Below are 21,886 nucleotides of genomic sequence, written 5' to 3'. Positions count from 1 at the left end.
AAATATTAGATATTAATATATGATACATGTTTCTACAAGGATTAAACTATAATATATTTTTATCAATAACTGTCAAAGAACTTACCATTTGGGGGGTCTCGTCTTTTCTCTGTTAGAAAACAAATTAAAAACACATTATTAAACATATGTAATATAAACATCAGCCTAAAAAGTTAGTTTGCCTAAAGCTGACATACAGGTAGTTAAGGAAGGTTTCTCTGACATTTGGGCAGACATCTGTATTAAGTGAGAGAGGGAACAACATATTCAAAGGCCCTAAGGAGGGAACAGCATAAAGGAACATCATGAGGACTAGAATTGAGTAAGAGAAAGGAAGAGCAGAAGGAGATAAGTCAGAAAGAGAGACGAGAACTAGATCATATAGGGTTCCACAAGTTATGGATAAGGAATACAGACTGTGTTCTATAGATGAATAGGAAGCTCTTATAGGGTTTGGAATAGGGCAAGTGACATGATATAATCTATATTTTAAAAAGTTTATTCTGGTAGAAGAGGGGAAAAAATGGTGTAGATGATAGAGGCTTTGTTCATTGCTCTTGGGACCAAATCAAAGTTGTTACAGAAACACAGAGCAAACAGCGAGCTAGATGACAGAAGCACTATAAATAACTAGGGAGAGAAATAAGAAATCACCCTGCAATGGTAGAAGGCAGGAGAGGGCGAAGATGCGAGGCTGCCCCAGTCCCAAGCTGCTGAGTGGGACAGAGACTACAGCAGGCGGCAGCACACACCTCTTAAAGGGGCTGTGTCCATGAGCAGACTTTCACAGTGATGGACATGCCTGCTCTGAGCACCAGAGCCAGGATGGCTGCTGAAGGGGTGAAGGGGGGCACCAGGGACTTACTGGGGGACACTGAGTTGTCGAAGCAGGGGCCAGAGGCAAGGCTTTCTCCCAGGCAGAAGTGCTGGCAGTATCCACTGTTCCTCTACTGAGCCCTCTCCGCTCCTAGTATGCACTCAGTGCAGCCTTAGCTGAGACACTATCAGCTGGATGGATAACAGAGGTCACTCCGCCTAGAGGATTCCCTGAAACTCTGATTCCCTCAGCTCATGGCCCATCCAGTGTGTCCTTGGTGAGTCTGGTGCTCCTTGATAAGCCAATTCCAAGACGCACACTGGTGATAGCTAACCTTGGTTTCTGGTGTTTTCTTGAGGCAACTCTAAGCACAGCATCTGTGGATTGCTTGCTGAATCTTAACAGGTGGCCCTGGAGGGACACAAGCTGGGGCTAAAGTTGGTCTGCAGCTGAACTCCTCTCAGGACTGTGCCACTGGACACCTACTACACAAGGTCATACTAATAAGACCAGGAGACTTAGGAGTTTTGCTTAGTACATAGGAACAAACACAGAAAAAAAGCCAAACTGGGAAGACAAAGAAGCAGAAACCGTATGAGAGAACACAACAGAGATTCAGGAATCATGGAGTCAAACAATCTAACAGATGCAGAGTTCAAAACACTGGTTATAAAGATATTCAATGAACTTAGGAGAAGGGCAGATGAACTCAGCGAGAATTTTAACTAAGAGTTAAAAAACATAAAAATGGAAATGAAAAATAAAAAAGGGAACCAGTCAGAAATGAAGAACACATTATCTGAGATGAATTGTATATTAGAGGGAATCAGCAGAGTGGATAAAGAAGAACACTGAACCACTGATACAGAGGATGGGGAGCCAAGGTCACCCAATCGGAAAGGCAAGAAAAAAGAAGCCAAGACTATAATAATAATTTAAGGAGCTTATGGAACACAATCAAAGGTAAAAACAACCGTGTTGTAGGGGTACCTGAAGGAAAACAAAAAGTTGAAGAGCTATTTGAAGAAATGATGATGGAAAACTTCCCTAATCTGGTGAAGGTAATGGACATAAAACCCATGAAGCTCAGAGAGTTCCAAAAAAGATAAATCCAAAGAGGCCCACACCAAGACGCATTATAATTACAATGACAAATGTTAGATACAAAGAGAGAATCTTAAAAGCTGCAAGAGAAAAGCAGTTAGTTACCTACAAGGGAGCAACCATAAGACTGGCAGCTGATTTCTCAAAAGAAACTATGTAGGACAGAAGCGCTTGGCACAAAATATTCAATGTGATGAAGACCCAGGATCTACAACCAAGAATACTTTATCCAGCAAAGCAATCTATTTAGAGTCAAAGGACAGATAAACAGGTTCCCAAACAAAAATAAGCTAAAGAAATTTAATGACACGAAGCCAGTATTACAGATAATGATGGAGGAACTTCTTTAAAAAGAAAAAAAACATGTATCAAAAACAGGAATAAAGAATGGCAATAACTACATTTTTATCAACAAATACCTCAAATGGAAAAGAATTAAGTGCTCCAACCAAAATACAGGGTGGCTGAATGGATAAGAAAACAAGACCCCCTACATACGCTGCCTATAAGAGACTCACTTCAGATTAAAAGATGTACACAGACTAAAAGGAAGAGGATGCAAAAAGATATTGCCTTGATGGACCTAGAGGGTACTGGGCTGAATGAAATAAGTCAGACAGAGAAAGACAAATATCACATGATATGTGGAATCTAAAAAACAAAATAAATGACAACAAAAATGGAAATAAACTCAGACACATTTTTTTGAGAGCTACTAGATGGGAGTTTGAGGGGACAGCAAAAAAGGGCAAAAGTATTCAGAAGTACAAATGGATAGTTACAAAATAGACAGACATATATAAAGTGTAGCATAAGGAAAATAGTTAACAATGTAATAAATATGTAAGGAGGATTTAGTGGGGTGATCTCTTTGTGTTATATAGATCTCTAATCACTATGCTGTACAAACACTGTATGACAACTATAATTGGAAAAAACTCATTGAATTGTACAATGTAAATATCAGCAATTAATTGTTTATTATGTTTCAACAAAGGCAGGAAAAAAATAGCTCTATCAACTTTATTTTGGTCGGTATTTATCCAGTATAATTTTTTCTTACCTTCTACTTTTAATCTTCCTGTACAGTTATATTTTAGTTGTGATGCTTACAAAAAATATCTAGCTCTTGTTTATCTATTCTGACAGTTTTTGTCTTTTAAACAGAGATTTAGTCCTCTAATTTTATTCCACATATAGCAATGAGGGCCACAAGTCATATGGGTATAGAGGTAAAAATGGGGCTGGAACTCAGGTTTCTAGTGTCTTGGATCAATATTTTTCCATTATGCAGGGTACTTCCAATAAAATAAAGTCCCTTTTAGCTAAACAAACGCATTTGAATTCACAATCCTACACAGTATCATTTTTACTCTGCTGTCCTATAGCAATGTTGTCTAGTAGACTGATCCTCTATGTAATAATGTTGCCCTGTTTATCTGTCTTGTATTGTACTACGAATAATATATATCTTCTAGTTGATTGTTTCAAGACAATAATGTTTAGTGAGAAATCAGAATTGAGCATTTTTGCTAGAGAACTTTCACTAAATATAGTTAATATGCTGCTCATAACATTGAAATTTAATTCTTGTCTTTAGCTTACATAATCTGTGCATGACTTCATGCAAATTATTGTACTATCTGAAGGTGGCTCTTTTCTTCTACAAAGATATGAACAACTGAAAAACAAAAATCTCACTTAAAAAAAGTTTACTTTAGCAACTGTGTGAGAAAAAAAAAGATAGTAGGAGGCAGAGAGTGTCAGCAGAGAGACTAGTCAGGGTGATAGGTAGCCCAGATGCCAGGTGATGGTGGCTTGAATTTGAGTGGTAGGAGCAGAGGTGGTGAGAAACAGATCCAGGAAATGTTTTTGAAGGTGAAGCCAATAAGACTCACTGATAGGATTTATGATGGACCATGGTAAGTCAGAGACAAAGTGGAGTCATTGCCTTTTACTGAGATGAAGAAGACTAAGCAAGGACAGAAACAGGTCTAAATGGGACGGGGGATCATGGATCAAGTGTTCTATTCAGACATGCTAAATTGGAAGCTATTCTGACACTCAGCTCGACTAGTCTGAAGGTCGGGGAAAGGTCAGCAGCATACAGATAATACTCAAAGCTATAAGACTAAATGAAAGCACAGAGGTAATGAGAACACCAGAGATGCCAAGCACTGGGGCGGACCAAAAAAAATATTGAAAAGCTATAGTCAATTAGGTAGGAGTAAAGTCAGGAGAATTTCTATCAATCCTCTGCATTCATACTCTTACATACAAGGTTTGACACAGTCTGGGCTTAAAGAAAGGTCAAAAGTGGTTGAAAAATTTTAAACCAATGTAATTTCCATAGATTTTCTAATATAAAATTTTCCAAAATTATAAGAAATAAATACACACAAATAACAATATAATAAAATAATCAAATTACAAACAGCCATAATCTAAATTTAATAGGATTTAATCAGGGCATAAACGTTAAAAACATCCTGGCAAAGGTAAATATAAATGTATTACTCCATCTGGTGGTCTGATGAAGTAACTTTTTGAAACATTTGAAGTGATCAAAGTCCTATCTATGTCAATGAATATCAATCTCCATTTGCCAAGGCGATGTTTATCTCTGCATCCAGAGAGGAAATACTCCTTAAATTGGTGATGGCACAGATATGGAATTATACTGAAATAAATATAAAGTTCAGAGTAAATGCTAAACAGCAACTATTTAAATACATGACACTGTCCTGGTTTGAGAGGCACACTATGAAAAAAGGGAGGATTTGGTTGAGTGGGCAATAATGGTCTGAGACATTTGCTAGAAACATTAGCAGAACAGTGTTTAATCAAGTCAAGGGAAATTTTCGTATTATAGTACTAGTCAGACTACTGTTGGAGTACTCTGTTCAAATCTGAACATCTTATTTGAAAGATGGATCATTTCTTCAAATCTGGACCATTTGAACAAGACATAAAAATCTATTCTGTATTCAGACACGGTGTACTCAGAATAATGAGTCTATAAGCTACATCATGCGAGGGATAAGAAATTGGAACTCTTTAGACTCAAGAAGTACATAATAGATGGCATCCAAGGCCACTGGAGGAAAATAAAACACTCTTTGTTGCTCCAAAAGTTGGACTCCATGTATCTAAGTTGAAGAGAGGTGAGGCTGGAGTTTGACTTAGCACAAAGAGCCACCAGATGATGCATCAGCTGCCTCCCTAATGTGATCTTTTATGCTTTTGAAACACTGTGTCTAAAAGCTCAGAACGATATAAAATGGAATTCTTGTACCAAGTGAAAGACTAAATGACCTAACAATTTCGAAATCAATTATTCTGTATTTTAAGAAGTTTTTTCACTTTTTTATATTAAACATGTCACATATATTGAATAAAAGGAACTCCAGGGAGCCCCTAGCCTAGCATCACATCATATCACTGAAATCAAGGTACTGAACCATAAATTATTCCATAGCATTAATTCCTTTCCTAGTACAGAATCAAGTGGTAAATGCCACAGCTCCCAGAAGTAAAAATAACTGGCCCCTAATAATTCTCCTGTTCACTCATTACAAGTGGGATATAAGTGAGGCAACAACTTAATTTCTTTTATTTTCATTTTTACTTCACCTGTATCTTAGAAACCCATTAAAATAACAATAAAAGATGTATAAAATGGAAAATATGCTTTTACATTCCTGTTTTATGGATCCAGTCTCTTCCTTTTTCACAGCTTAGACCCTTTTATTGGTAAAGCATAATTTTAAATACGGTGATCTTCAAACTGGGGCAATATGTACCCACGGATATAAGGAAAGACTTTTCGAGGAGTATAATGACATGCTAGTTTTAAGGGAATCTGTTTGCTCATTTGAGCTCCCATATGTTATTTCTCCTAAAAGTGATTTGCTTAAGGAGATGATTTTGGAGAGATTCACCATGCTTAATCACTCTTCTCCTACTTCACAACAGAAAGGCCTGATAACACTGGTGTCAAATAGTTCTATACCAATGAATTTAAAGCTCTGAGCTGCAATACATCATTCTCTAATCGTTTTGTATGTATTAGAGTCTCACGCATTAAACCAAGTTCCTTATGGTTTCATAATTTACAACATTAGGAACAAAACAGAGACAAGGCAATGTTTACAGATTTGGTTTGCAACTTTGCTTATTTGCTTTACAAAGTACAAAATACTTTTAAATATAGAAGTTGCAAACAATGCCATAAAAATTCAAATTTAAGAGTCATAATATGCGGGATGCTAACAAAAAAAGGTTACTGGAGTGAGTTCTTCAGTAAATCTGAAAAAAATTAGTTCTCAATAAAAATATTTCTTTTAAGGTAAGATTAGCAACTTTTTTTTTTTTGTAAAGGGCCATATAGAAAACATTTTAGGCTTTTTTTGTGCCATACAGTCATACATTCTTTGTCATAACTATTGAACTGTGTTATAGCAAAACAGTAGTCTTAGACAATATGTAACCAAGTGAGCATAGCTATGTTTCAATAAAGCTGAATTTATAAAAGTAGACAGTGGGCCAGATTTGTCCGATAAGCCACAGTTTGTCAGTTCCTATTTAAAGGAATTGAAAAAAAAGTTTACCAGATTTCCTTTGTCGCCGGCCCAACAAGTCTGTAACTGCTTTTCGGAATTTTTTTGCTTCTTCTTCATTGGCAAAATTAAGAGCAACTTGACAAGTCTGAAATATTTTCATTAAAAAAGATAAGCAATAAAAAACATGATAGCCAACTGAAACATTTGTGAAGAAGGAAAGCCTGACTTTTTAGCAGACAAGAACTTAAGAAAGCAGAAAATAAAAGACTACCATTAGAAAAGTTACCTATCACAGTAGATACTAAAATACTAAACTGAATACTTTATCTTCCACGAATTAAATTTCATCCTTCAACACAGCTCTCTATAAACACCTTAGATTAAAAATGGCAAACACTGGAAAAGTTGTTAAAATTCAGGTTAACTCTATCTTTACTAGTTTATGTTTTTATTTTACAGCTTAATTACAGGTTTAAGTTATAACCTTAATTCAGATAAATTATTAAAAATATGGAAACATACTGACATTATTTTATTATGGCATTTAATGCATGCTTTTAAATATGCACATATATTTATATCCTATCAAGAAAAATGTCAAAAATCACAACTAGAGAAGTACTATTTGAAAAGATGGATGTATCATCTAATATAACCTATTTATTCCTTATAGAAAATTTAGAAAATATGAATATCAAAACAAAGAAAATTGAACTCACCCATTATCCAGTCACTCAATCCCTGCGAGTATATGGTATAGAAATCCTAACGTTTTCCCCAAGTACATGCAATAAATTTTTAAAATTCTGTCCCACTACCTATTTATTGTATTTTAGCACTCTTTTAGGTCATAAACTATTCTTTCAAAAAAATAATTTGAATGGCAATACTATATTCAACATTTAAAAGTTACCATGACTTAGTGGACAATTAAGACTTCAATTTTATAGGTAAGAAAACTAAAGCCATTAGAGGTTACACCATTTGCCCAAGAAACAAAAAGAAATTACGCTGTTCAATGACAGAATAAAAAATGTCAAACTTCTTTTCTACATAGCAAATTATATTTACAATACTCTTTAAAACTCTTTGGGCCCTTGATATCTTAATCATTTCTTCCCATTTAGCGATAATATCTATGAAGTTGTTCTAAAAAGTAAAATAATTTTTTTATATTTTACACAGTGTTTCCACGAAAATCTCATAAATGCTTTCTATAGACAAATGTAAAAACCATTATATTAAACAAACAATAAAGAAAATAAAACTTACATCTCCAGCAAAGGTATGAAAATATCCTCTAGGACTATTATATACAAAGTTATTGTATAGCTCTTGTTCCCACAATAGTTTCCCATCCTAGAAAAAAGTAAGTCAAAGAGTTACCAAAAAGATAATCTCTAGGAATAAAACAAAGCAGATAACTAGTATTAAGGGAAATATTGTTATTAACAGCTTTTACATACATACATATGTACATACTATATATATAATACATAAGGGACACATCATATAATTTATCAGTGATTTCTTAATAACAGTAAACAATGGATAGTGTTTCTTTCATAAAAACTACGTATCAAGTGAGTGTAAGTAAGTATGCTGAGATATAATCTTATTAGTCAAGCATTCCCAAATATAGTTTTACTTGGTCAAATACATAACTAGAACAATTACTAGATCATCAATGTTAGATGTAGAATATTTTGTACATGCACTGATTACCAATGCATAGTTTCATCAGCAGTATTTGTAGACTGTGTGCTATCAAATACTACAGGAAGACTTCATGCTCGTTTCAATTCTGCAGATGCTGGGAGGGCAAATATACCTTCTCTGCACTGCTCTGCACTGCTCATTAACAATCTTTGAATTCCTAACTTTTGCAGCGTGGCCTCCTAATGAAACACTGGTATTAAGTAGTATCAATCATGTGCAGAAAGAAACCAATGATTAAAGTGCACCACGGTTAAACTATACTTGAGAGCCGGGGATGACTGTCATACCTACGGCCATAGTATAAGGAATATAATTAACCTTAATGCCACAGGTGGCTAATAACAAATATTCAGCAATGGTCATCTACAATCGGATATAAGTGGCTAGAGAAATATAATCATTGTCCTATTCTGAAATGCAAGACCATAATTTAAAAATATTTAAAATACATGTACACACAATATGACCACCATAGTAGAATCCTTTCTTCTTATTTTTAAACAGTGCTTCTCACTGGTGATGAGAAATATATGTCAAAGGACTTAGAGATTTCTTTCAAACTATGCATGTGTCCCCTGATCCACCAGAATCACTGCCATAGTAAGTCGCTGTTAGTAACATGAGTACGCCACATCTCTCAGCTGAATTGGGGAAATGGATGTTAAGAAGCACTAATTTGCAAAATGCAGTAACTTAAATCTTATTTAATCTCAGGGAAATACTCTGCAACAGACCCAGACAGTCATACTGTTTTACAAATAAATAAGCTGAGGCCTAGAGAAGTAAAACAGTTTTACTACAATCTATCTGACCCTAAGTATTGTCCAAGAGTTCAAAGTCAGTTTTAATTTTTTGTAATTATAATCCCATTTTACTTGTTACCAAATATAAACATTAGAAAGAGAGGCTTGCCTATGGAAAAAATTTTAAAAGATAAATGAAGACTTCATCTCTGACATAGAGCATCCAATCTAGGACAATGCACTTTATGTTTCACAGTGAGGAATACCAAGCTGTGAAAATCTGAAAATACCTATGTTGAGAAATAACATAAGGAAAAATGGGTAGCAAACGCATTATTATAGATATTGTATAATGCTTTAAACTTGAGCTGAAGTAAATAACAATACATACCAAACTAAAATATACTTTTGAAGTTCCTTGAAAGAACTAAGTACGCTAGTCTCTAACAAATAGGACTGAATTAAAAAGTATCATTAGAGAAAGAGAGAATGTGGGAAAAGCCTAAGCAAAGGCATCAAACAAACAAACAAATAAATGAAGGCAACAGAAACATAAAACAGGGAACTATTCATGCTCTGGCATAGGATATGTTCTCATTTGATCACAATGCCTGTGCTTCAATATCTGAAATCAAACTTCATTCTTCTAATATCAGTTTAATTTAAATCTTACACAGGATAAACGAATCTATACTCAATTGTAATTAAGGTAGAAAACCTAATCACTTACAGGTAGTGTAGAAGCAAAACAAAACTCACCTTGATATCAAATATTCTTAAAAAATAAGATCTCTGTGGATTGTCCTTAACAAGACAAGCAACACCACTGCATTTCTTAGACCACATACAATTCCGATCTGCTGCATATAACTGTACCACTGCTGAAGACATAGTCTGCAAAATATAAAATTTATAGCCATTAGGTTCAAATTAACACTCAGATGACTACACACCCTGCTGACATCTTGACTGCAACTCATGACACCAAACCAGGACCACCCAGCTAAGCTGCTCCTGAATTCCCGACCCACTGAAAAAAGGAGATAATATTCATTGTTTTCTTAAGCCACTATTTTTTCAAGTAGTTTCCTACACGGTAATAAATAACTATACAATAATCATACTAAAAATAATTATCGAAAGCTAATTTTACTTATGTTAAAATGTGTCAGGAAATGTGCTAATAAGCACTTTCAGATATAACTCCATTGAATTATTTTTACTATTATAACCTCATTTTATGCTTGAGAAATCCAAAGTTAAAAAAGATAAATAATTGGCTCGTGAAGTTAAGTGAAAGAGCTGAAATTCAATGCAGGCAATTTGTGACTTCAAATCTTATTATTCTTACTCCCTGTAATTTACTGTTTTCCAATAAAGTGAACATTTAAGTAATGAAGTAGTAGTGTTAGTAAAGGCTGACTTTTATACAGCAGTTAAGATACTAAGTCAAATATGAAAGCAAGCTATGTGATTACTAATTATAGTGCTGAACACTTAGAACATATTATCATCCTTGAAGATAGATTCCAATATCTCCTTTTTAAAAGATGGTAAAACTGAGGGGAAGCAAGATTTTAAGTGACTTTTAAGTGACTTGCAAATGGCCACACAGCTCAAAAGCATAATGAAGATATGAAAAATTACTTGAGCAACTATTGTTCCAATTTTCTCAAGATTATACCTAACTAGTACCCTCTTAGGTGCACAGGAGAGAAGCTAAACAGACACCTTAGACTAGAGCATTCTGACCTTCCAGTACACCACGTTACCACCTCCCTCATGACTGTACCATGAAACAGTGGAAACTTTCATTTACTTCTAAATTAAGTTTCTTTTTATTATAATCTAGACTGTAACTATCTGATCTTAGTTCCTGTAAGAGTGATACACACATATACTGGTATAACATTTAAAAATTGTCTAAAAACAATAATCGCATTTTCTGATCCAGTAATCTCATTCTTAAAACTAGAAATTAAGTAATTTAAAATAAAAAAATTGTTTTTAATAAAAATATATAAATAAAAGTATTTATATAAATATATTATGGGTTTTTACTAAAGTAATTGAAATAATGAGAAATAAGAGATGATTAAATAATTATGATAGATCAGTTCAATGAATACTAGGCATTGTAATAAAAAATAGACTATTAATATTTAGAGATACTGTCATTTTGAGTTACTTAACTATGCTTGGGGAATGCTCCCCCTTGATAGGAGGATTCTAAAGAATTATTATCTATATGATTCTTTTGTAATAAGTTAGAAATGTAAGATAAGTATTCCGCTGGGGATCAAAATTTTATAAAGACTTTTGCAGACATCAGTGCTCCATGTTGTTTTAACTTCTGCTGCCTGAATTCATCTTTAAATTTTACAGACAGTCATGAATAGGACAGAAAGCAGGAGGAAAAAGTCCACAGGAGTCATTAAAAAAATTATGAAGGTAACAGCTTACAAACTAGGGCTTTGGGTTTAAAAAAGGAGAGTAAACAATGTGGCCTGCTCAAAACATACTGTGCTCTTCTGCCAGTACAGTCTCAGCATGACAGCTCAACGGGCTCCCTAACCCTAAATTGTAGCACTGAAAATTTCAGAAAAATGGATTTTATGTTTATTACACAATGGTATGAAAGACAAGATTGAAGAATTCAAAAATCAGATGAAAAAATGTGTTTTCTACAAAAAAATTCATATAAATTAGTTTTTTTAGAACAGCACTGTCAAAATGCATTCATTTCTAAAAAGAAAAGCAATCAGGAAACCAGATACCAATAAAAAAAATCTAAAAGTCCTCTTACTTTACTTTTTAACAGGAAAACAGAAATACGGCTTGCAAAAGAAAAAAAAAATGTGTTATTAAATTGAACCTGAACTTCCATTATGGAAATCCCCTTGCCAAAAGACCAAATATTAACTCTGTAAAACATTGTCGAGATGTATATATGAATTTAAAACAAAGACCAAAAAAAAAAAAAAAAGCCCAAATGAAGTTACATTTAAATATTTAATAAATTTAAATTTAAAACAAATTCTTAAAACAGTTTTATAATTTTCCATACAAACAGCTGGCATTATAAACCTTATTCTATAACAATTTATAAAATTGTATTAAAGAACCCAACTAATTATAAGCAATTTTTAATAGCTGGATTTTCACCATTTTGCTACAACCTTTTGTCAGTCTAAGTGTGTCTATTTCATTCCTTAACTGGTAAAGTCTGAAAATTATAAGCCATAGCACCTTTTAAAGCCTTTCCTGATTAATTCAGAATTACAGTGAATGCAAGAATAGCTTACACACATAATATTTAATATATAAGTGTGAGAAATACACAAACAGTGACTATCCCTTAAACTCTAAATGACAGGGGCTTAATTAAGTTTGTAAAAACATTCCTTCCATTCCTTTAAAGTAATTACAGCTAATCAACTTCATTACTTCTTATCTTTCATAATCAAGAAGTTACTAGGGAAAAACAACCTAAGGGCAAATACTTAGGAAAGGAAATATATTTCTTATTAGCTCAATAATGTTAGGGTTAAAATTTGTTCATTAAAAGGAAAAAGTACTCTATCATCTTTTGTACAAATAGAGCCTATGTTATGCATCCTGATTATTAGAGTACTGAGTTATTACAGTAACATATTCATCCTCTGAACTTTTATTGTCAAGATCAGAAATGAGAGTATGAATTCTGGGATGTGAATCTGTGTCTCACTGTCCTTTGTCAGGGCACTTTTACCTCCCCTGGGTTGACTCTTGACCAGTCAAAAAGTAATTTCCTGATTCCCTAAATTGAGATTTTTCTTCTGCTTTTTCTTCACGTTTCTAAAGTACTTTTTTGTGTATCTTTTAACATCACAAATCTTATTCTTAAATAGAGTAATTTTCTGTACTGACTTATTACCCATTAGACTGTAATTCCCTTAAGTACCTAGTTTTTACAAGCTTTTACACTTTCATTTTACCTTTCTCCATGTAAGCAAGTATTTTTTAAATTATACCTGCATATTTTGACTTTGACTATGATAATGAATAAGAAATGACCCTGATTTTAGGGTCATCATATCAGCAACCTACTTTCAAGTGACCTGAAAAAAAAAATACTTATGTATATATTAAGAGAGAGAGCCACGATAAAATGTTATAAACATCTGACAAATCTAGGTGACGGATATGTGTGTGTGTGTGTGTGTGTGTGTATGTATATATGTATATATGGATTCTTTGTACTTTATTTGCAACTTCTCTGTAAGTATAAAATTATTCTGAAATAAAAAAAAAATGAAGAACAAATGATTCATTAAAATGTAAGACTACTGGTCTCCTTCCACAGTCATGACAGTCTTGAGAAGGTAGCTCTTTTCTCAAAGCCACTGCTATCTCCATATATATTAGCCACTGCCATGAGGACCCAAAACCAAAACTGTTACTTCCTCCAATCCCTTCTATATGTATACCAAAGAAACTTCTTCCTGAATAAGAAATCATAAACATCTATCACTTCACTAGTTTAAATTCCTTTCATATTTTCAGAACCACCACATTATATAACAGGTTGGAGTAAGAATTTTAGATTAGAAAAATAGATGTTTCTTTTATTATAGAATCAGCTAATGACAGGGGAAAGACTGAAAAATAGCAGGATTTGTAGATCCTTACTTGACAACCAACTGACTTCAAGTACTAAGATGACTTACTACTGAATAATTGTCTACAATTTTTTTAATAATCCAATATATGATGTAGTTAAAGGAAATAATTTTTAAAGATATATTTTCAATGAATATCCCAAACAAACTGAATGTGGAAATAAAAATAACACTACTGAATACAATAAAGTATTTTCTGTGATTACAATAGACTAGATTAATAATGGTCAAAATACTCCGGCGTGTGTGTGTGTAGGCAGGTATATCTGTCCTCAAGTTTCTAAAATCTAATCTGAAAAAATACATCCTAAGTTTTCTCATTACATAAAAGCTAAGCTTTAAATGTTCTGATGAAGTATTCACATAAAATTTTTCATTATTATCCTGAATATAAAATGATATGAAATATTAAAAATTATAAAAATAAAGATAAAAATTGGCTGAATTCTTATAATTACTTAATTATGCAGTGATCTCAAGGAGCAATTTCCTAAATAAAGTCTAACAACTTCAGTTACATAGCAACCAAAAAAAAAAAAAAGACAGAAACTACCAATTTAAAATATAGAAACAAAACTCCTGAGTGACAGTACTGCTAAAAATTATCCAAGAAAAGAAAACAAATAATTTACTCTGGGAAGTAGGAATGTTATCACCTGGTAATTTCCGCATGAGCAATAACCAGAAAAACAAAATTAAAAAAGGTAGAGAATAAAAAATAATAATAAAGACAGAAGATACCACAAAAAAGTTATTTTTTAAAAAAAGCAAAGCTAGAGGATTGGAAGAAGAGGAGGACAAAAGCAGTTAAGTAAAAAACAGACTGCCAAAAGTGAAGGAAAATGGAGCCAGATAAAAACAGCTGCTGTTTCAGGGAACAAGCACAAACAGTCTTTTAGGTCTTAGTAGCTATTTAAAAAAACTGTGCCAGGCATATTCATTCACCAAATGTTTACTGAGTACCTGCTATGTACATAGGATTGTAATAAATGGGAGGTGGGGAAGGAATGCAAGTGGAGTCGAATACAAAAATGAATTAGACATGGTCCTCATGAAACATGTGTTCTACTGGGCAAACAGAAATTAATAACAATTACAAATGCTATAATGGCAAAATCCAGCATGCAAGGAAAATGTAAAATCTACCTAGTGTGGGAAGGACTCCCTAAAGTGACAACATACCTGAATGATGAAAAGGAAAAGGGTTGGGGGACAAGTTGGAGAAAACAGCATTCTAGGTAGATACAACAACAAAGACCCAACCATGGGGAAGTGCTAGGTGAGTTTTGGGAGCAATGTGGGGTGGACGATAAGAAAGAAGAGTGGCATGGAATTAAGTTACAGACTTAAAGTCACATCAAACAAGGCTCAACTCTGTGGTTCAGAGCAATAAACAGCCACAGGCAGTGTGAAAAACTTGTCGAGTGGGGTACAGTGGTATATCATTCCGGTAAGGGCCCTTGATGCCTCTCAGTATCCCAGTTCTTGTATACTTTCCTCTCCCACTGACCCTGGGTTTGTCCATATGACTTATTTTAATCAATAAGATCTCAGCAAATCTAAGTAGAAGCTTGAAAAGTATTTGCACATTGTGGCTTGCCCTCTTAGAAGTGCTGTCCTAAAACCTGGAGTAAAAGACTACATGAAGAACGAAACCCCAGTCATTCTACCTATCCTTGTGGAGCCCAGTTCCCATCAGACAAGTTAGCTGAATGCCACTACATGAGTGAGCCTACGTGACAGGAACAGACTAACGCAAAGAATCCTGAGAATTAAACTGATATGTAAGTCACAAAATTTTGAGGTGGTCTGTTTGCAGCAATAGATAAGAGAGAGAGAGGATTGTTTAAATATACTAGAAAACAAAAATTACCTGGCTCTAGTTCCCTTCTCCATTCCATTTACACTGGCCATATCTTTTAAAATTGCCAGTAAAGTTATCAAAATTTTTAAACTACGAATCATAAAAATTTTAGTGTGCACTCTTATTACCAGCACACTTTCTTTTTTGGAACCATTTAAAAAATGATTTTATATCCAAAAGCCTTACTAAAAAGGTATGTGCTAGGCAACAGACGAGGCTCACTCAAACCATTCATAGCCAAACATCAATCTCATACGGTGCCTGTGATTTAAACTCATACATTTAGAAAACTGTACATTATGTGGCACCGATCTGCAATCAAATTTATAGAAGCTAAAACTACAAATGGTATTCTTTTCTTCTTGAAGGACAAGCATACACAGATAAAGATAAGAGGAATACTGACATCAGGCTGGGTCATATTTGCAAATAGGTGGGGACACAGTGTTAAAAGGTGCTCAGCACACAGGTGTGGCCTGCTCTTTTCTGCCTCTCCCTTTCCTGCAGTTTAAGTGGACCTGTTCCAAGGAGTTTTTCTTCTCTTTCCTCCTTTATCTCCTCTTCCCTTTTGTCTGCTTCTCTCTTGAGAGATCAGTAGGAATATGATAAAACCTGATGTTTGGGTTTGCATTTTTAAGGAAAAAAGGTGGGAAGAAGGTCCCTGAGGATTCCAACCTCAGCTTACCAATGTTTAAAACAATGTTTAAAATTACCAGCTGAGACTCAAACTCTGATCTCTGATATCTCTATCTCTATCTCTATCTCTCTCTCTCTCTCTCTCTCTCTCTCTCTCTCTCTCTCTCTCTCTCTCCCTCTCTCCCTCTCTCTTCTGCTACCATTTTCCTATGCAAACAACAGTTTGAGATGAGTGTGGAAAGGTAGGTACTTTGGTCACTGACGGGATTTTTATATCCAAATCCTAGAGCCAAATATCACCTGATACCAAGCATATATTCCAATCCCCTTATTTTACAGATGGGGTCAATTTATTTGCCAAAGGTCATAATTGATCAGCTCTGGCTGAACTTCCCAATCAGCTGTTCATTTTACAATTTACCATACACCACTACTCAATAATTCATCCAAGTTCTAATTTGTCACATTTTTGCCCCATTTCATTTAAATGATTCTCTAATAACTATACATTTCGATATAATTTTATTCCTCTACTAATCCCATTTAGTTTAAGTTTCTTACTTATTTTGAGAAAGGGAAGGAGAAGGTTGACAGTGGTGATGGTGGTGGTGGAAAATAGAAGTTTGCTAGTGTATGAGAAAAAAAGATTTCTATGAAAAGAAAAACCACAAATGTATCTAAGTTATACATCCTGGGAACACAGGTAGATTTTGATCAAACACACTAGAGTGGGAGTCTTGTTCTGTAAAGTGCCAGACAGTTAATATTTTAAGCTTTGTGGGCCATTTGGTCTCTTTCAAATCACTGTAGCATGCAAAAGTAGCCATGGATAATTTGGAGATGGCTGTGTTCCAATAAAACTTTATTTATAAACACATGCAGGCTGGATTCGGTCTATAGGCCATAGTTTGCCAAGCCTTGTGCAAGAGGAAAGATTTTCTATATAGGAAATAGAAAATCGTTGTCATGTAAAGAGAAGATCAACGAATATGTGGGAAAAATATTAGGAAAAAATATCAAGAAGATGTATTAGTCAATTAATTATAGTAATATGTTATAATAAGTAATAATCTATTTTTGGGGATTTTGTCATTTTTATGTTGTGATTTATCTGTTGTGATCTTATCTTATACTAAACATGCATTTTTATACTTAATTTTGGATTCTTTTTTTAAAGAGAGCCCCTCCAAATTATATAAGCTCCAGGCCATAAAACCTGGATCAGCCTTACCTGGGATGAAAAAATGATTAATCGATTAGTGTGACAGAATTCTGAATGTAAAGAAAATGGACTGCCTAAGCCAATATATTCCTTTCATAAAACCAAACTTAACATTGCAATTTTTTCACATCTTATCCACTTAAGAAAACTGTGACTGAGCAACGTGTGTGTGAGGGGGAGGCGGAGTTCCTTTTCTAGTCAATCTTTTATCCAATCTAAGAATCCTTCTCCTTCATTTCACATTCTTAATAAATGATTACACAGCATCTTTGCTGTAATGGGGAGCTCTCAACTTGTGAGAAAACTATCTTGTTGAGCAGTTCTGTTAGAAAATTCTTAATACTGAACCTAAACCTGTTTTCCTAGCAATTCTCATTCACAGATATATTATTCTTTAACCATTTATTTAAATATCTATTATTTGTTATGCAATCAGCACAATGCTAGGTACCGTTGCAGCAATAATGCAAAAGTGGAGATATATACTGTCCCACTAATTACAGCATACTTATTTCTGTGTACTGGCAATACACAGGTCATTTCTTTTTTAGCTAAAATTTATTTTGATCATGCCTCATATGCCCTTACTTATTAATTTCTTATCAGTCTGGTGGTCCTTGGTAAACTGAAGTAGATGACATGTGGTCTGACCAGTGCAGAATAATAAAACAATGGGAAAAATAATCTGTTCCCAGTAACATACAGAAATGTACATGCAGCCTCATTCTCATGTCTCACTGTATTCTGAAGACACATGAGACTGTCGTTAACTCATTATCCTCTCTCATATCCTGATCTTCCATTTCGATTCCATGCTCCCAAAGGTAAAACATCCTCTGTCACCCTCATTTTAGCTGGTTAACTTTGCTCACCTTTCAAATCTCAGTTTTTACCTATGGGATCCTTTTCCCGACCGATCCTCATCCCCCTGCCAAAAAAGAGTGTCAATACTTAACCTATTATTATATACTACTAATTGTGAGGATAAGCGACATGAGTTTGCCTAACAAGACAATATGGTCAGCTTCAGTCATCAAAAGTCAGAGGAAGGAAGCGGTTCCTCTTTTCACTAAGCTTTATCAAGAAGATTCTCTTCAAAAAAGTCAGCGGACTGGTTAGGTAATTAGGTCCTCTCAAACTACGCAAATGGTTGGGTTAAACATTTTCAGGAATTACTAAAGAATCAGATGAAATATAGAATCAAAAAGTCAATAGAAGCAAAACTGCTGGAACTAAATTTGTATTCTGGAAAAAAATGCTTGGACAGAAAAAATTGTGATCTCTGATATAGCTAGTAAGGGGTTTTCCCATTAGGACTCACAAAATCTAATAATGACTCTCCTGGAAGGAAGCCCAACTGAGTGTTTCCTTGACAGCAGAGCTGCCTAAGTTCTCTTCAGTCTCTAGCCCATGTACTCAGAAATTACAGGCAAGCATTACTCAATCTTGCTTATGTGGAATAGTAGCAAATTTACAAAACTCTGAGATACAAGTTTCTGATAATTAGCAGGGATGAGAAATAGTACATAATCAAAGATAATATCAAGTATGGTGTGGAAGAAGAGCTATAATTGGCTGGCAATAACCCTAAAAGTTAAGTCTCATTATGACAGTGGACTTTGGAGCAAGGAAATGTAGCATAGTAAAATACACTGTACCCAAAATGTTCACACAAATGACCTAGTTTATCATATATCGAGTTAAAATAAGTTCGATAATGTGTTTATTCAATTAAACCAGGGGGAAGAGGTAATGCATTTTTAAAAGACTTTCATCAAAACCACTAAAATATTTCAAATCTTATATTTTATTAATTCAAATCTTCAGAATCTAGCAACTTGAATTTTCTAGATCATCAAGAAAAATAAAGTCTACAGCCATGCCACTCTGAACAAGCCCGATCCCATCTGATCTCGGAAGCGTCGCAGGGTCAGGCCTGCTTAGCACTTGGATGGGAGGCCACCTAGGAAGACCAGATGCTGTAGGCATAAAAATTAAAAAATAAGGGATTGTAAACTTACAAGGTCCTTGTGATCTGTGAGATCAACCAAGGGTTGCCTCAACTTAAAAAAAGAAAAAAGAAAAATACCTACTGAAGTTAATTAAACCACAGTTCAGCTATACAGCAGGACACTAACTATATAGCTGCTACAAAAAGAGCAAATGAAAAGGCTCTTTAAATAACGATAAATCCTCAAGATACTTTGTTATATGAGGGGGAAAAAGCTGGATGTAAAACGAAGGGCATGTATGCCATTATCTGTGCATAATAACCAGAAAAAGAATAAATAATTTGCATTTGCCTAAGTATGCATAAAACTGTCTGGAAAGGGATACAGAAAACTAGTAGTTTTAGTTTAGGGGTTGTGTGTGTGTGCACACGCTTTTGTCAGTGAAGGAAGGATGGAAGAGAAACTTTTCAGTTGCTTTTCATACTTTTTGATTTTAAAGGAGGTGAATAGTTTAGCTTCTCAAAAACTTAAATAATGATTTGAAAAATATAAACACACAAGAAAGAAAAAGACCAATTCGAGTACTATTATGGATAAGTCTAGGGGTGGGGGAATAAAGATCATCTTTCTGATCTAAGAAGGCAACCCAGGAAGAATTTCTAGTAGCTTTCAAAAGCTTCCCTTTAAAAATTCAGCAAAGTCAACATTGCTGAAAAAGCATACTAAAGTCTAAAGGCATAAAGTAATAAAAAAGCAAACTTTGACAACCACAGCCTTTGTCTGTAATGAAGGCCAAAGTCTAAGACTTCTTTTATAAACCATCCTTTTGAGTCTTTTGAGGTCTTAAACACAATTGATCAAGATAAGCAAATTTAAAATTCAAGTGGCGTTGTCTTCCATACTTGTTATTCTATATGTACCAATTCATAATTTTTCAGGCATTTAAAGACAGTCACAGTAATGTGTGTACATATTTTTTATACATAGATATGGAACACATTTGATTTTCTTGACTTTCATAAGTACAATCAAGGTGGAAGAAGGACATACAAAGAGAAAGCTAATCTGAGAGTAAAGAACAGTTTAAATTCAACATACAACACCTAACTAAGGACTTTTTAAGTACATTTGAGACTCTCCATTATGCATAAGAATTAAGAGATGCAAAAAACAAAACAAAAAAAAACCACCTTTCTGAAGTTGTTTTTAAGACTGGCACATTTTTCACAATTGCAGGCTTAAAACTGCAGTACAAAACATTAATAACAATCTAGTTAATAATTTGGAAAATAAATTATTTTTCCCATAAACTAGGTTCTATATAATTCCTCCAAGAGCTCAATGTTGCTAGTTTCAAAAGGCAATTTTATTCAAAATGCATGAACCAATATTTCTAACTCTGGTTGTTGTTATTACTAAAATTGAATGAACACATAACTAGATGTTTGACTGCAACCTCCACAGAGGAGTAAGAAGTTAACTATATTAAAATAAAAAGTAGATGTTACTTTTTTTTCTATTGAAAGAGCTTTACCATCAATAAATCAAGAACTCAGGAGTGGAGGGAAGTAGAAGGATTTTAGACAATGCAATACTAATTGTATAAAATTTACATTATGTGCTGTAAAGGCAGGAACAAGAAACTAATAATTTCTCTTTAAATGGAAAGGGTGACTTAGAGCCCAGGTATACATTTAATACCTTGAATTTCTATGTATTTTTTAATGTGTAAATTATTTGGGAACTAATTCACCTTGAGCCAAGGAAACCTTTTACAATGTTACTGTCTTTTCCAGGTAAGCCCTTACTTGGGTGGCCAGGTGGGGCTGGTGGGAGGGTGCTGTTAGGTGCTAGATTCCTCCTCTTCTGCTCTCTGGACATACACATCTAATAAGGTAGTATATTTTATTAGCCACATATAGCTATTAAACTTAAAGTTGAAAATTCAATTGCTTGATCATCCTAGCCACATTTCAAATGCTCAGCAGGCATAGGTGACTATTATACTGGATATCACAGATGCAGGATACGTCTATCATCATAACTTCTTTTGGAGAGTACTGCTCTGGAAAGTCCCAGGGAAGAGATTTTATATAAATACTTTCTCAGAACAAGTGGTGGAATTAATAAGGTCAAGGATAGGACAGAGCTGGGATCATTAGACAAATAATAAATAAAAAGAATTAACAAAACCGTGTTTGTTCACAAAATGTCTGGTAAACTTAGAAACTAAATTGGAATAGGGTATTAAATTCAATTTAACAAATATTTCTTATGTGCTGAAAATAGATAATTAAGGATGGTTCCTGTCTTAAAGAAGTTAATAACCTAGTAAGGGAGATATGTTTAAAAATATTTTTAAAAATAACAAAGTACGCCACAAGTACTAAAATGAAAGCAGAAATAAAGTGCTCTGGGAAGGCTGAGAACGGAGCCCTGAATTCTGACTGAGGACAAGATGAAGGCAGAGAATTAGGAATGTCCCAGGGAAATATAGTGTGACGTCTGAAAGCACTGATTCTGTAATAGATCCCACTTATAAGCTATACTGATTTAGGTGATTACTTAACTTCCCTATCCTCCCCATCTGTGAAATGGGTATATTA

The 21,886-nt window shown here is 34.1% G+C and overlaps 1 protein-coding gene across 1 annotated transcript in view; it reads right to left on the bottom strand.

Moving 5' to 3' along the window:
- WASL (WASP like actin nucleation promoting factor) overlaps positions 1–21,886 on the bottom strand; it is a 65,701-nt gene that overhangs the window by 26,007 nt on the left and 17,808 nt on the right. The window contains exons 2-5 of the mRNA XM_016125181.2: positions 9,705–9,839; positions 7,756–7,842; positions 6,532–6,628; positions 86–109 (exon numbers count right to left, since the gene is read on the bottom strand). Coding sequence (XP_015980667.1) covers positions 86–109; positions 6,532–6,628; positions 7,756–7,842; positions 9,705–9,839 — 343 coding nt within the window. The remainder of the gene's footprint in view (positions 1–85; positions 110–6,531; positions 6,629–7,755; positions 7,843–9,704; positions 9,840–21,886) is intronic.

The sequence above is a fragment of the Rousettus aegyptiacus genome, unplaced genomic scaffold, assembly GCF_014176215.1.
Source record: "Rousettus aegyptiacus isolate mRouAeg1 unplaced genomic scaffold, mRouAeg1.p scaffold_m13_p_13, whole genome shotgun sequence".
NCBI classification, from domain to species: domain Eukaryota; kingdom Metazoa; phylum Chordata; class Mammalia; order Chiroptera; family Pteropodidae; genus Rousettus; species Rousettus aegyptiacus.
The sequence above is the reverse complement of the archived record's forward strand: the minus strand, read 5'-3'. Positions and strand labels throughout refer to the sequence as shown.